The 13,622-nt window shown below is 38.6% G+C and overlaps 1 protein-coding gene across 7 annotated transcripts in view; it reads right to left on the bottom strand.

The window, feature by feature from the left end:
• Window positions 1–2,008: 2,008 nt before the first annotated feature.
• Window positions 2,009–13,622, bottom strand: part of TRMT2B (tRNA methyltransferase 2 homolog B) — a 43,000-nt gene continuing 31,386 nt past the window's right edge. For 5 of the 7 annotated variants that reach the window (XM_047716374.1, XM_047716380.1, XM_047716377.1 and 2 more), the window contains 3 exons: window positions 13,305–13,424; window positions 12,762–12,861; window positions 2,009–2,640 (listed from right to left, as the gene is read on the bottom strand). In XM_047716374.1, coding sequence (XP_047572330.1) covers window positions 2,514–2,640; window positions 12,762–12,861; window positions 13,305–13,424 — 347 coding nt within the window. In that variant the 3' untranslated portion in view covers window positions 2,009–2,513. Of the gene's footprint in view, window positions 2,641–12,761; window positions 12,862–13,294; window positions 13,425–13,622 lie in introns of all 7 variants that reach the window. The other 2 variants (XM_047716379.1, XM_047716381.1) reach the window with 2 other exon arrangements.

The raw sequence follows: 13,622 nt of genomic DNA, 5'->3' as shown, positions 1-13,622 counted from the left end.
CTTACTACGGTCCAAGCTCCTTAACTCCCTGTGTACCATCAGGCAGTTTGCAAACCATACTTTAAGAAGCACTGGTTAGATATTAGATAATATTTGCAAAGATTGGTGAGGCAAAGATTGGTGAAGTACAGTTAATTTCTTTCAGCTGTGCTTACGGTATGATGTATCATACAGTTACACAGAAAAAGGTCCTGCTTAGAAGATGTATGCTGAGGGATTTAAGGTGAAATGATATGTCTACAACTTACTTTCAAATAGTTTACCAAAGAGCAGATACACAGACAAAACAAATATGGGAAAATACTAACATTTGTTGAATCTTGGTGAATATACTGGTGTTCGTTGCACTAGTCTTCCAACTTTCTTGTCTATTTCAAAGTTTTCAGGATAAAGATGACAGAAGCATGATTCTAAAATCATCTTACAAGATAATGACACCAACAAAATTAGCAGGAAGCTGATTATTTACAGCTAATTCTATATTCCTTGGGGAATACCTAAGTTAAAAACATAAAGATAAGTAAAATTAGCCAGAAGAGGCAATGAAAAGTGCATTCCAAGCTGAGGAACAGAGTATGAAAAGGACCAGAATAGAAGAAATTTATCTTTTCCAGGGAAAGGAATTTAATGCATATAGAAAAATGAGGCTGTCCAGATTATGAAGGGATGTTGAGGGTGCATCAAGAATTTTGGACTTTTGGTGGCACCTGAGTGGTTCAGTCGGTTGGGTGTCTGCCTTTAGCTCAAGGTCGTGGTCTCAGGGTGCTGGGATCAAGCCCCCCCACCAGAGTCAGGCTCCCTACTCAGCAAGGAGTCTGCTTCTCCCTTCCCCTCTGGCCCTACCCCTCGATCATGCTCTCTCTCGCTCTCACTCTCTCTCTCAAATAAATAAATAAATAAAATCTTAAAAAAAATTTTTGAAAAAAAAAAGAATTTTGGATTTTTTAAAAGCAGTAAGAAGTCAATAATATTTTAAGCACTGGAGAAACACAATGACATTGGCATTTTAGAAAACACACTACGGCTGCAGAGAATGGAATGGATGGGGGCAAGAGTGGATAGAGCAGCAGCAGTTAAGAAGATGGCCTTCTGAGGGGTGCCTGGGTGGCTTGGTGGGTTAAACGTCTGCCTTCAGCTCAGGTCATGATTCCAGAGTCCTGGAATTGAGCCCCGAGTGAGGCTCCCTGCTCAGCAGGATGGCTGCTTCTCCCTCTTCCTCTGCCCCCAGCTTGTGCTCTGTCTGTCTCTCTCTCAAATAAATAACAAAATAAATAAAATCTTAAAAAAAAAGAAGATAGCCTTTTGAGCAATAATGTAGTAAGAAATTATGGTAACCTACAGGGATGGAGACTTGGTGATATGTTGGGTAGGGGAAGGAGATAGAGAAGAAGGACTCAGATATAATTCCCAAGTTTTTGACTTGAGTGACTGAGTAGATTGGTATATTCATCAAGACTGGGAATATAGGAGCAAGAACAAGTTTGGGGGACAGATGTGAAGCATGCAACGTTAGACATTGAGTTTGAAGTATCTGGAAGATATCCAGGTGGAGTCCCCTTTGTAGGCAGTTGGGTATGAGACTGAGAGAGCTAACTCTGGTTTCTGGCTTAGATAACTGATAGACAGTTTTGCCATTTACAGATATGGCCAACAAAAGGAGAAGATAAAAGTCGTTGTCCCATTACATAAAATGAAAAATCAGGAAATGAAAATAAAACTTATCTGACTGCCATAAGTCAACACTTTTTTTAATCACTTTATTCCCTTCTAGCATTTTTTAAAATGGATATGTATATAGTAGCCTTAATAGCCACATTTTTTTTTTGAGAAGGAGCCTTCTCCAGAAGTATTTAGGATTGAGAAAAATACTAGTTGACCCAATATCATTTTGTAAATCAGATTTTTGTACATGTCCTTAGGCTATTAAAAGATTCAAAACATAATCTAAATTGTTGGGGAAGTAACCAAGGACAACTCCAGAGCTGAAGAAATTATGGACCAGAGAATGTCAGTTTCCATATCCAGTTTATTATAGTATATACTGGATCATTAGGGGATTCTGGAGCTTTCTGCGTTCACACTACATAGCACAATTATAGGTATTCAGTCTCTTCTTTGAAGATCTTCTTTCCCAGTGTCTCTACTATAACCAATTCTCCTTCCATAGGTGAGAGCTAATTGGTGCTATTGTTCCTACCATTTTTAAAGGGTATTCTAGAACTTCAAAGCCTAGAAAACCCAAAGGAATGAAGCTGTGAGATCATGCAGTCACCCCGCAATCACATTATAGCTTACTCTGCTTTTTTTTTTTTAAAGCTAGATTTTGGGGCACCTGGGTGGCTCAATGGTTAGGCCTCTCTGCCTTTGCCTCGGGTCATCATCTCAGGTCCTGAGATCGATCCAAAGGCTGGTTTCTCCAATAATGCTCTGAGGATCTACAATGTAGCAAGATGACAAAGCTGGAAGGAACTGAAACTTCAGCCTTAACAGCCTGCAGTCCCGCAGGAGGCTGCTTATCGAGTGAAGAGGAGCACCAGCTCACAGTGTAGGGTGTGGGGGAACAGATCTACAGGCACAGCTTTTCTCAAGACAAAAGGCTCACCAAGGAGCTTCTTAGCCGAGTCTGGAGGACAGCACAACCTAGAGAAACAGAGCATAATATCAGTTCCTCAATACCAAGGAGAACCTATAGGAACACAACTTCTTAAAAATTAAGCCCTTCTGGGGCACCTGGGTGGCTCAGTCGGTTAGGTGTCTATCTTCGGCTCAGATCATAATCCCAGGGTCCTGGGATCGAGCCCCACATCAGGCTGCCTGCTTCTCTCCCTGCTTGTGGGCTCTCTCCCCGCCACCCCCATCAAATAAATGAATAAAATCTTTAAAAAAAAAACTTAAGCCCTTCCCTGTATTCTGACAGTCCCCTATGTTTCTCTCAATAACAGCATTTATCATATTTAGTGTAACTAACCTGGGTTTTTTTTTTAAACCTTCTTCTTCAGTGGAATATAACCTTTTCAAGGGTGGAAACAAGGCACTAACTGCTTATTATTCATCTCTGTGTTCCCAGTTTGTGATAGAGAGTTCAGTAGTGAATGGAGCAAGCTGTCCAAGTCATATATGCTTCTGTATAATTTGTATATGAAAGGTAATTAATTAACAAATATTACTGGATTAAGTTATTCTATTGAAATGTTTCAAAGCAGATTGCTCTTTTCACTTATCTCAAAGGCAGTCAAGTAAAAATAAGCACAAAAATTCACCTATAAACTCACCAAGAACCACTGCTGACTTCTCAGGATGTATCTTTCTAAATATGTATATTTAAATTGGTTTCTTAAAATGAAGTCACACTGTACATATTGTACATACTGCTTTATAACTAGTTTCTTCAGTTCATCATAGATCATCTCCATCTTTCCACTATATGTCAGATTACCTCACATTTATTGGCTATATGGTATTCCATTAAATGTGTTAATCATAGTTTATCTGCCTAATCCCTTGCTACTGGAAATTTAAACTGTTTCTAACACTTTGCTATTTCAAAAAGTCCTTCCATGAGTATCCTTAATAGTTACATCTTTGCATACATTTTTAGTTGTTTAGTAGAACTGCTGAGTTGAAGGGCCTATATGTTTGTAAGGCCCTAACATATATACCACTAAACTGTTCTAAAAAAAGGTTGTACCAATTTATTCTCAAACCAACAAAAGAGAAGAGTTCTTGTTTCCCTGGCTGACTCTCAACAGTTTAAATAGCACTGTCCCACTGAAATCAGAATAAGGCAAGATATTCACTATTCCTTCTATAATGGAACATGTTCTTAAAAATTTTTTTTAAAGGTTTTCCTTATTTATTTCAGAGAGAGCCCGATGTGGAGCTTGATCCCAGGACCCTGAGATGATGACCTGAGCCAAAGGCCAACCCTTAACCATCTGAGCCACCCAGGTGTCCCTAAAATGCAACATTTTCTTATCCAATGTAATAAGAAAGAAAAAAATGTATTGGAAGGAGAGAGACAGAACTGGTTTTGAGATGGGGGTCACATGGCCAGCTACCAAGCAAGACGATCAACTAGAAAACAAATAAAATGAATAAAATAATGAGGAAGCTGGGCACAAGGTTGGCAATAACCACTTAGAAAAAGTAATGAAAAAGATCCCATTCATAATAGCAATAAAAACTTTACAATATCTTATATTAACCTTAAGAAGAAAAGACCTATATTGGAAAAAATTAGAAAAAGCTTTATCTATCTAAATAGAGATATATAGATACAGATATAGCTTTAGAGAATTATGTAAGACTAGAGTAATTCAGGGTGCCTGGGTGGCTCAGTGGGTTAAAGCCTCTGCCTTCAGCTCCGGTCATGATCCCAGAGTCCTGGGATCGAGCCCTGCATCGGGCTCTCTGCTCAGCAGGGAGCCTGCTTCCTCACCTCTCTCTGCCTGCTTCTCTGCTTACTTGTGATCTGTCTGTCAAATAAATAAATAAAACCTTAAAAAAAGACTAGAGTAATTGAAGAGACATACCATATACTTGGACAGAAAAAATACTGTAAAGATTTCAATTCTCCCTAAATTAATAAGTTCAATGTACTTCTAATCACAATCCCAAAAGGATATTTTTGATAAGTTGATTCTAGAGCTTTCTTAGAAAACAGCTGAAAATGTTTAAAGTAAATATCCTTTAACTTAGCAACTCCAGAACAGGACTTTATCAACTATATATACTATCACATACACTTACTCATCACTTATAATACCTACATACTGCACATTATGTACACAAGGATATTCACTGTAACATTGTGGTAACAACAGAATAGAAACAATCTCAAAATTCATAAGCAAAGGACTAGTTAAATGACATATTTAGGTAAGTTAAAATTACATAGCCTATTTAAAAAATTAAGTAGACCTGTAAGTATTGATGTAGATTCTACATCATTGTAGAACAATCTCAACAATCTAATGTTAGTGAAAAAAGTGAAAAGCATGGTGCAGGGGTGCCTGAGTGGCTCAGTCAGTTAAGCATCTGCCTTCTGCTCAGGTCATGATCCCAGGGTCCTAGGATCGATAATAAGTCAAAATAAATAAAATAAAATAATAGTAAAAAAAGAAAAGCATAGTGCAGTATAGTGTTTTAGTCTGTTTCTATTTGTTAAAAAAAAAGAGAAGGATGGTATGTATACATACACATATGTGTACAGACACACAAACACACATACAAACTTGTATAGTCACACAATCTCTCTGACAGGCTACACAAGAAACCTAAGAGTAGTGACATCTGAAGGATTAGGGGTCAGAAGTAAGAAAGAGAGTCATTACTCACTGCATATTCTTGTATTGTTTGAATTTTTCTACCATATGCACGTACTGTCTTTTTTTAAACAAATATTTTATTTATTTGACACAGAGAGAGAGAGAGAGACAGCAAGAGAGGGAACACAAGCAGGGGAGGGTGAGAGGGAAAAGCAGGCTTCCCACTGAGCAGGGAGCCCAATGAGGGGCTCGATCCCAGGATCCTGGGACCATGACCTGAGCTGAAGGCAGACGCCCAACGACTAAGCCACCCAGGCGCCCCACATACTGTCTTTTCAAGATAAATTTTTCTTACCTTTTTGAGGCCATGTTTATTATTTTACTCACTATGTTAGCAGAATGCTAGCTTTACTCTAAATCATTACATTTTTAAATTTATTGTCTTGCATAATAAATATTTTCATTATATTCAAAAACGAAATAATATAAAACGGTATTCAGTGAAGTCTCCTTCCCAGCTAGGACACCCATCTCCACAGTTCTTTCCCACCATGGATAGCTACTATTATCAGTTTCTTATATAAATTACCAGTTTCTCTATGCCTATACAAATATAAATCCATATTCTCCTAGTCTTTTGTACTTTTTTACAAAGACAGTTTACGATTATATAAACAATTCTGCACACCTTACTATTTCCACTTAGTAACAGACCTTAGAACCAAAATCACAAGTTACAAAAAAAAAAAAACAGTCTGGACATACTGAGAATTAGTATTCTTGGGGTGCCTGGGTGGATCAGTTGGTTAAGAATCTGCCTTCAGGGGCGCCTGGTGGCTCAGTGGGTTAAAGCCTCTGCCTTCGGCTCAGGTCATGATCCCAGAGTCCTGGGATCGAGCCCTGCATCGGGCTCTCTGCTCAGCAGGGAGCCTGCTTCCTCCTCTCTGTCTCTGCCTGCCTCTCTGCCTACTTGTGATCTCTACCTGTCAAATAAATAAATAAAAATCTTTAAAAAAAAAAAAAAAAAAGAATCTGCCTTCAGCTCAGGTCATGGTCCTGGGATCAAGCCCCGCATCAGGCACTCTGCTCAGTGAGTCTGCTTCTTCCTCTCACTCTTCCTCTGTGCAATCTCTCTCAAATAAATAAATAAAATCTTTAAAAAAAGGAAATTAGTACTCTTATGCTTCAAGGACATCATCGAGAAAGTGAACAGAGAACCCACAGAATGGGAGACAATTTTGGCAAATCATGTATCCGATAAGGGAGTGGTATCTAGAATATATTAAGAAATCTTAAAACTCAATAATAAAGAGACAATCCAGTTAAAAAATGGGAAGAATCTGAATAGACATTTCTCCAAAGGAGATTTACAAATGGATGACAAGCACATGAAAAAATGCTCAACATCATTAGCCACTGGAGAAATGGAAACCAAAACCACAAGGACATACCACTTTTTATCCATTAGAATGAATATAAAAGACAGACACTGACAAGAGTTGGGGAGGATGTGGACAAACTGGAAGCCTAATAGGCTGCTGGTGGAAATGTAAAGTGGGACAGCTCTTTGCAAAAGAGTCTGGCAGTTCCTCAAAAGGTTAACAGAGTTACAACATGACCTAGTAATTCCACTCCTAGGTATGCACCCAAGAGAAATGAAAGCAAACATCCACAGAAAAAATTGCTTATGAATGTTCGTAGCAGCCTTATTCGCAAGAGGTAAAAGGCGGAAACAACCCAAATGTCCATCAATTAACACGTGAATATATAAAATGTGATACATTAGGGCGCCTGGGTGGCTCCCTGGGTTGGTTAAACATCTGCCTTCAGCTTGGGTCATGACCTCAGGGTCATGGGATCAAGCCCCAAATTGGGCTCCCTGCTCAGTGGGGAGTCTGCTTCTTCCTGTCCCTGTGCCCACACCCCCTCTGCTAGTGCTCTGCCTCTCGCTTTCTTTCTTGAATAAATAAAAAAAAAAAATCTTAAAAAAAAGAAAATGTGATATATCCACAAAATGCAATATTATTCAGCCATGAAATAATGAAACAACTGATATATCCTACCACATAGATGAACCTCGCAAACATTATAAGTGAAAGAAGCCAGGTGCAAAGAGCCACATTTTGTATGACTTCATTTGTATGAAGTGTGCAGAACAATCCATAAATCCATAAAGACATAAAGTAGATTAGTGGTTGCCTAAAGCCTGGGGCTTGGGGAAAAATGGGGAGTAACAGGTAAGAGGTGCAGGGTTTCTTTCTGAAGTGAGGAAAATGTTCTGGAAATAGTGGTGATGGTCACACAAGTCCAAGAACATACTAAAACCCACAGAATTGTGCACTTTAAATAGATGAATATGTGAATTATGTCTCAATCTGTTTAAAAATAACACACCTTAGAGATCGCTCTAGATCTGTACACAGAACATCTGCATTCCTTTTTTTTTTATAAATTTTATTTTTTATAAACATATATTTTTATCCCCAGGGGTACAGGTCTGCGAATCGCCAGGTTTACACACTTCACAGCACTCACCATAGCACATACCCTCCCCAATATCCATAACCCCACCCCCCCTCTCCCAAACCCTCTCCCCCCATCAACCCTCAGTTTGTTTTGTGAGATTAAGAGTCACTTATGGTTTGTCTCCCTCCCAATCCCATCTTGTACATTTGTCTGCATTCCTTTTTATAGCAGCACAGTATTGCACTGTATGGATAGAGCGTTGATTTTAACCAGTTCTCCACTGATGGACTTTTAGGATATTTCATTGCTTGCTGTTTTAATATTGCAATAAATAACTTTGCATCTATGTCATTTTAGGTGTGTGTCATTACATTTGAAAGAACAAGCCTCAGGGGGACAAACTGTAAGAGACTCTTAATCTCACGAAACAAACTGAGGGCTGCTGCGGGGTGATGGGGTAGGGATAGGGTGGCTGGGTTATGGTCATTGGAGAGGGTATGTGCTATGGTGAGTGCTGTGAAATGTGTAAGCCTGATGATTCACAGACCTGTACCCCTGAAGCAAATGATATATTATATGTTAATAAAAAAAAGAAAAAGCCTCAGGAATGGAATTTCTGGTTTAAGGGGTATATATACACATTTATAATCTATATTGCTAAATTTTCCTCCATAAAGATGCTACCAATTTACATTTTGACTAGTAATTTTTTAGAATTCATGTTTCCTCTTAGTATTGCCAACAGTGTATTATCAAACTTTTGAACTTCTTTCTGCCAATCTGAAATGTAAAAAGCGGTATCTCGGGGTACATTTAATTTGCATCTCCATTATAATGAAAGAGACTGAGCACCCTTTCATAGTTCATAAATTTATATTATTTCTTCTGTTCATTTTTCTTATGTTTTCTTTTTATTTCAAGCTTTTATTTAAATTCCAGTTTGTTAACATATAGTATATTAGTTTCAAGAGAATTTAGTAATACATCATTTACATTCAACACTCAGTGTTCATCACAAGTGCCCTTCTTAATCCCCATCACCCATTTAACCCATCTCCCTGCCCACCTCCCCTCCAGCAACCCTCAGTTTGTTCTTCCACAATTAAGAGTCTCTTTTATGGTTTGCCTCTCTTTTTTCCCCCATGTTCATCTGTTTTATTTCTTAAATTCCACATATGAGTGAAATCATATGGTATTTGTCTTTTTCTAACCGACTAATTTTGGTTAGCATAATACACTCTAGCTCCACCCATGTCATTGAAAATGGCAAGATTTCATTCTTTTGGATGGCTGAGTAATATTCTCATGCGTGTGTGTGTGTGCGTACATGTGTATATATACACACACATACACACATATATATACACACCACATCTTCTTTATCCATTCATTGGTCAATGGACATTTGGGCTCTTTCCAAAATCTGGCTATTGTTGATAATGCTGCTATAAACATCAGGGTGCATATGTCCCTTCAAATCACTACTTTTGTACCCTTTGGGTAAAAACGTAGTAGAGCAATTGCTGGATCACAGAATAGCTCTATTTTTAACTTTTTGAGGAACCTCCACACTATTTTTCAGAGTGGCTGCATCAGTTCGCATTCCCACCAACAGTGTAAGAGGGTTCCCTTTCCCCGCATCCTTGCCAACACCTGCTGTTTCCTGTGTTGTTAATTTTAGCCATTCTGACAGGAATGAGGTATTATCTCAGTGCAGTTTTGATTTGCATTTCCCTGATGATGAGTGATGTTGAGCATCTTTTCATGTGTCTGTTGGCCATCTGCATGTCTTCTTTGGAAAAATGTCTATTCATGTCTTCTGCCCATTTCTTAACTGGGTTATTTGTTTTTTGGGAGTTTGGTAAGCTCTTTTTTTAAAAAAGATTTTATTTATCCATTTGTCAGAGAGAAAGAGAAAGCACAAGCAGGAGGAGCAGCAGGCAGAGGGAGAAGCAGGCTCCCCACTGAGCCAGGAGCCCAATGTGGGACTTGATCCCAGGACCCTGGGAGCATGACCTGAGCCAAGAGCAGCCACCCAACTGACCGAGCCACCCATGCATCCCAGTTAAGTTCTTTGTATATTTTGGATACTAACCCTTTACCAGATATGTCATTTTTAAAAATCAATCTCTAGGAGTTTGTTAAAAATTAAGGAAAAAAAATTCTTTATGATATAAACTACAACTATTTTTCCAATTTGTATACTGCCTCCCATCTTTGATTTTGGTGCTTTTTGTCATGCAAGTTCTTGATTTTTTTTAACAGTTTGAGATTCACATACCATGCAGCTCACTCATTTATACTGTTCAGTGGTTTCTAGTACACTCACAGAGTTGTCCATCTACCAGAACAATCAATTTTGGAATATTTTCATTAACCCAAGAAGGCATCACGCACTCTTTAGCCCTCCCTCCCCATTTCTCTGCAACCCTCCAACTCTCAGCCCTAGGCAACCACAAATCTACTTTCTCTCTCTTGAGATCTGCCTAGTCTGGACATTTCCTATAAATGGAATCATGTAAGATGTGGCCCTTTGTGTCTGGCTTTTGGATACCTGTCTCTTACTAGATAAATGATTTGCAAATGTTTCCTCTCATTCTATGAGTTGTCTTATCACTTTCTTGATAGTATCATTTTGTAGCACAAAAGCTTTTTTTTTTTTTAACTTTGATGATGTCCAATTATACACGCACACATCCGATACATGTATTTTTTGCTGTTACTGTTGTTGCTTGGGTTTTTGATGTCATATCTAAGAGAGCTTTGCCTAACCCAAGGTCACAAAGATTATCCCTGTTTCAACTCTTACATTTAGTTCTATGATCCATTTTGAATTCATTTCTGTGTATGGTGTAACAAAGGGAGAAATTATTTTTTTATGTCGGCAAACTTAACTACCTTTCACTATATGGCTTTTGAATGTTCATAGTTAGAAAGGGCTACTGCACTCCAGGATTATAAAGAAATTCTGTGATTTCCTAGGGTACATTTATGGTTCTCCTTCTTACATTTCAATTTCTGACTGCTTTTTCCTGGTGTAACAGGTGTGAAATACAGATCCAACTTTTTTTCACCCTCACTACCCAGTTGTCCATCACCATTTATTGAACAGTCCATCTTTTTCCCATTGGTGTGAGGTGCCACCTTTATCATATACTCAAAAACATTTTTAAATAGTATAACAAAAATTAAAGTAAAGGACAACTGGAAGAGGTAAACACGTAAGAATAGACAAGGAAATGAGACTGTGCAAATACACGGGCCTCATGCTTTTATTTTGGGTAAAAGCTCTTTGACAACTTTCTCAATTCTTTTCCATGGTTACCAATCTGTGTAGGTTTACTTACATCCTTTGCAATTAATACTATCCATTTTCATTTTCCCAGAAAATTGCCCACCTAGGTTTTCAAATGTATTGTAAGCAAGATGTACAAAGTACTTTCTCATTATTTTTAAAAATTTCCTCATAGCTGTAGTTCTGCTTTTTCTCATTTAAGGCTTTCTATTTTTATGCTTTATTCCTTTATATTCTTGATTAGATTTATATATTTTTTAATTTTCTTCTTCTAATCTTCTAAATTCTTCTAATTTATTTTTCATCTTTTAATAACATCTTCTTGCTTATTTGTCAAGTCTACCAGGTTTTTTTGTGGGGTAGTTCATTCATTCATTTCTGGATTTTATCTAACATTAATTTTTCCCTTCAGTTTCCTTTAGGTTTATTACTTTTTTCTAGATCACTGACTTGACAGCTCGGCAAACTTAACTACCTCAACAGCTCAATTCATTTACTTTTAATTTACTTTTAATTAAATAATTAAATTAAATTAAATAATTAAATAAAATTTTAATTTTAATTTTCATTTACTTCACTTATTTCATCCAGGTATATCACCCCTACTTCATATCCACCTATGTTGCTCAAATATTGCAAATTGTATTGCTTATGTAAAAGGGAGAGGGAGGGAGGGAGGGAGGAAGAGAGAGACAGAGAGAAGGGAAAAAACTTTTCAAAATTCAAAAGAATTGACCAGGGTCAGAACTGGAGTGAAGCAAGAGGCATTCACCTTGGGTGCAAAATTTAAGAGGGTGTCAAAAAATTCAATAATCAAAACAAATAATATATTTTAATGCAACATTTTGGAAAATAACATTGGAAATAACCTGCAGACTGACTCCCTGCTTTTTAAAATAAAGTTTTATTGGAACCAGGACCAGGATTAGAATAAGGTGAGTGAGACAGGGTTTAGCAAGCACAGGAGTGGATCTTGCTTTTTTTTAAAGATCTTAATGTGTTTTTCATCATGGATTTCTTGGGACTAATTTTGACTTTTGAAAGTGATGCATTATAAGTATATCTTAATTACCGAGATTTTGTGTACCCTCTCACTAAATTTTCCACCCAAAGTAAGTGGCTTTACTTGCCTTACTCAGGACCTGGCCGCACAACTAACTGTTGATGTAGTATAATGACTTCCTTCTGTCTCTTTATATTGCTCTGTTTTCTTAATCTGTACAGTAAGTACAGATTATTTTGATAATCAGGAAAAAATAATTTAAAAAAGAAGTCAATCGGGGGCGCCTGAGTGGCTCAGTCATTAAGCATCTGTCTTAGGCTCAGGTCATGATCCCAGGGTCCTGGGATCAAGCCCCGCATGGGGGGGGGGTCCCTACTCAGCGGGAAGCCTGCTTCTCCCTCTCCTACTCCCCCTACTTGTATTCCCTCTCTTGCTATCTCTCTCTCTTTCTCTCTCTGTGTCAAATAAATAAATAATATCTTTAAAAAAAAAAAAAAAAGAAGTCAGTCAGGGCGCCTGGTGGCTCAGTAGGTTAAGCAGCTGCCTTCGGCTTAGGTCATGATCCCAGGGTCCTGGGATCAAGTCCTACATCAGGCTCCGTGCTCAGTGGAGAGTCTGCCTCTCCCTCTCCTCTCTCTCCATCTGTCCCCCCTTCTCGTGCTCTCTCTCCATAAATAAAATCTCTAAAAAAAATTTTAAAAATATAGTTAAAAAAGAAGTCAAGACTCACTCAATGATGTTCCTTGTGGCTTCACCATGGGGCTTGCAGGAAACAAAAATCAGTGTGTGGATAGCCCTGCAGTTTCGAATGGCTCGAACCACCTGATAGTCTGAAGGAAGAAACACATTGCTATTACTATAACTATTTTTGTTTTGTTTTGAAGATTTTGTTTATTTGAGACAGAGAGAACGACAGAGTGAGCACAAGTGGGGGGGGAGGGGCAGAGGGAGAAGCAGGCTCCCCGCTGAACAGGGAGCCCCACATGGGGCTCCATCCCAGGACCCTGGGATCATGACCCGAGCCAAAGGTAGACGCTTAACAAAGGGAATCACCCAGGTACCCCGCTATTAATGTAATTAAACTATCATGGTCTGGGTTATCAGAAACTACCACCTGGCTAGCACCTAGGATTGGTTAGGAATAGAGAAGTAGGTTCAGAGCCAGCCCACTTGGGAGCCCCTTTAGCACTGTATGGGAGTAAGGTACTAAAGATGGTGGACACCATGAGAAAACCCAACTAGCTGTGTTAACGGAAAAGCTACCCATTCTTACGCAGTCCCGCCCGAGCTGGGTTCACCACAGCAACAATGACCTGCCCATCTTCCTTTGATTTTAGTAGCTGTGGTAAAATCTTCTCTGCTCGACCAGTGTGGAATTCACAGTTGGTGATGCCTATAGAAGAGAGGTCCACATGACAGAATTCAACACTCAAGCCCAACAGTGAGGGAAGGGGTGCGGTTGAGGGGGGTGTTTCAGCTTTACAGATATGTACAGGAGCCAGGGCTCTGCCATCTTCCCTTTGGGTCTGGCACATCTCTGAATAACGAGGAAAAAAAAAACCTCTTTGGACCTGCCTCATTGTTGCTAACA

This window comes from Lutra lutra, chromosome X (assembly GCF_902655055.1).
Source record: "Lutra lutra chromosome X, mLutLut1.2, whole genome shotgun sequence".
Lineage (NCBI taxonomy): Eukaryota > Metazoa > Chordata > Mammalia > Carnivora > Mustelidae > Lutra > Lutra lutra.
This window is presented reverse-complemented; position numbering and strand designations above follow the sequence as displayed.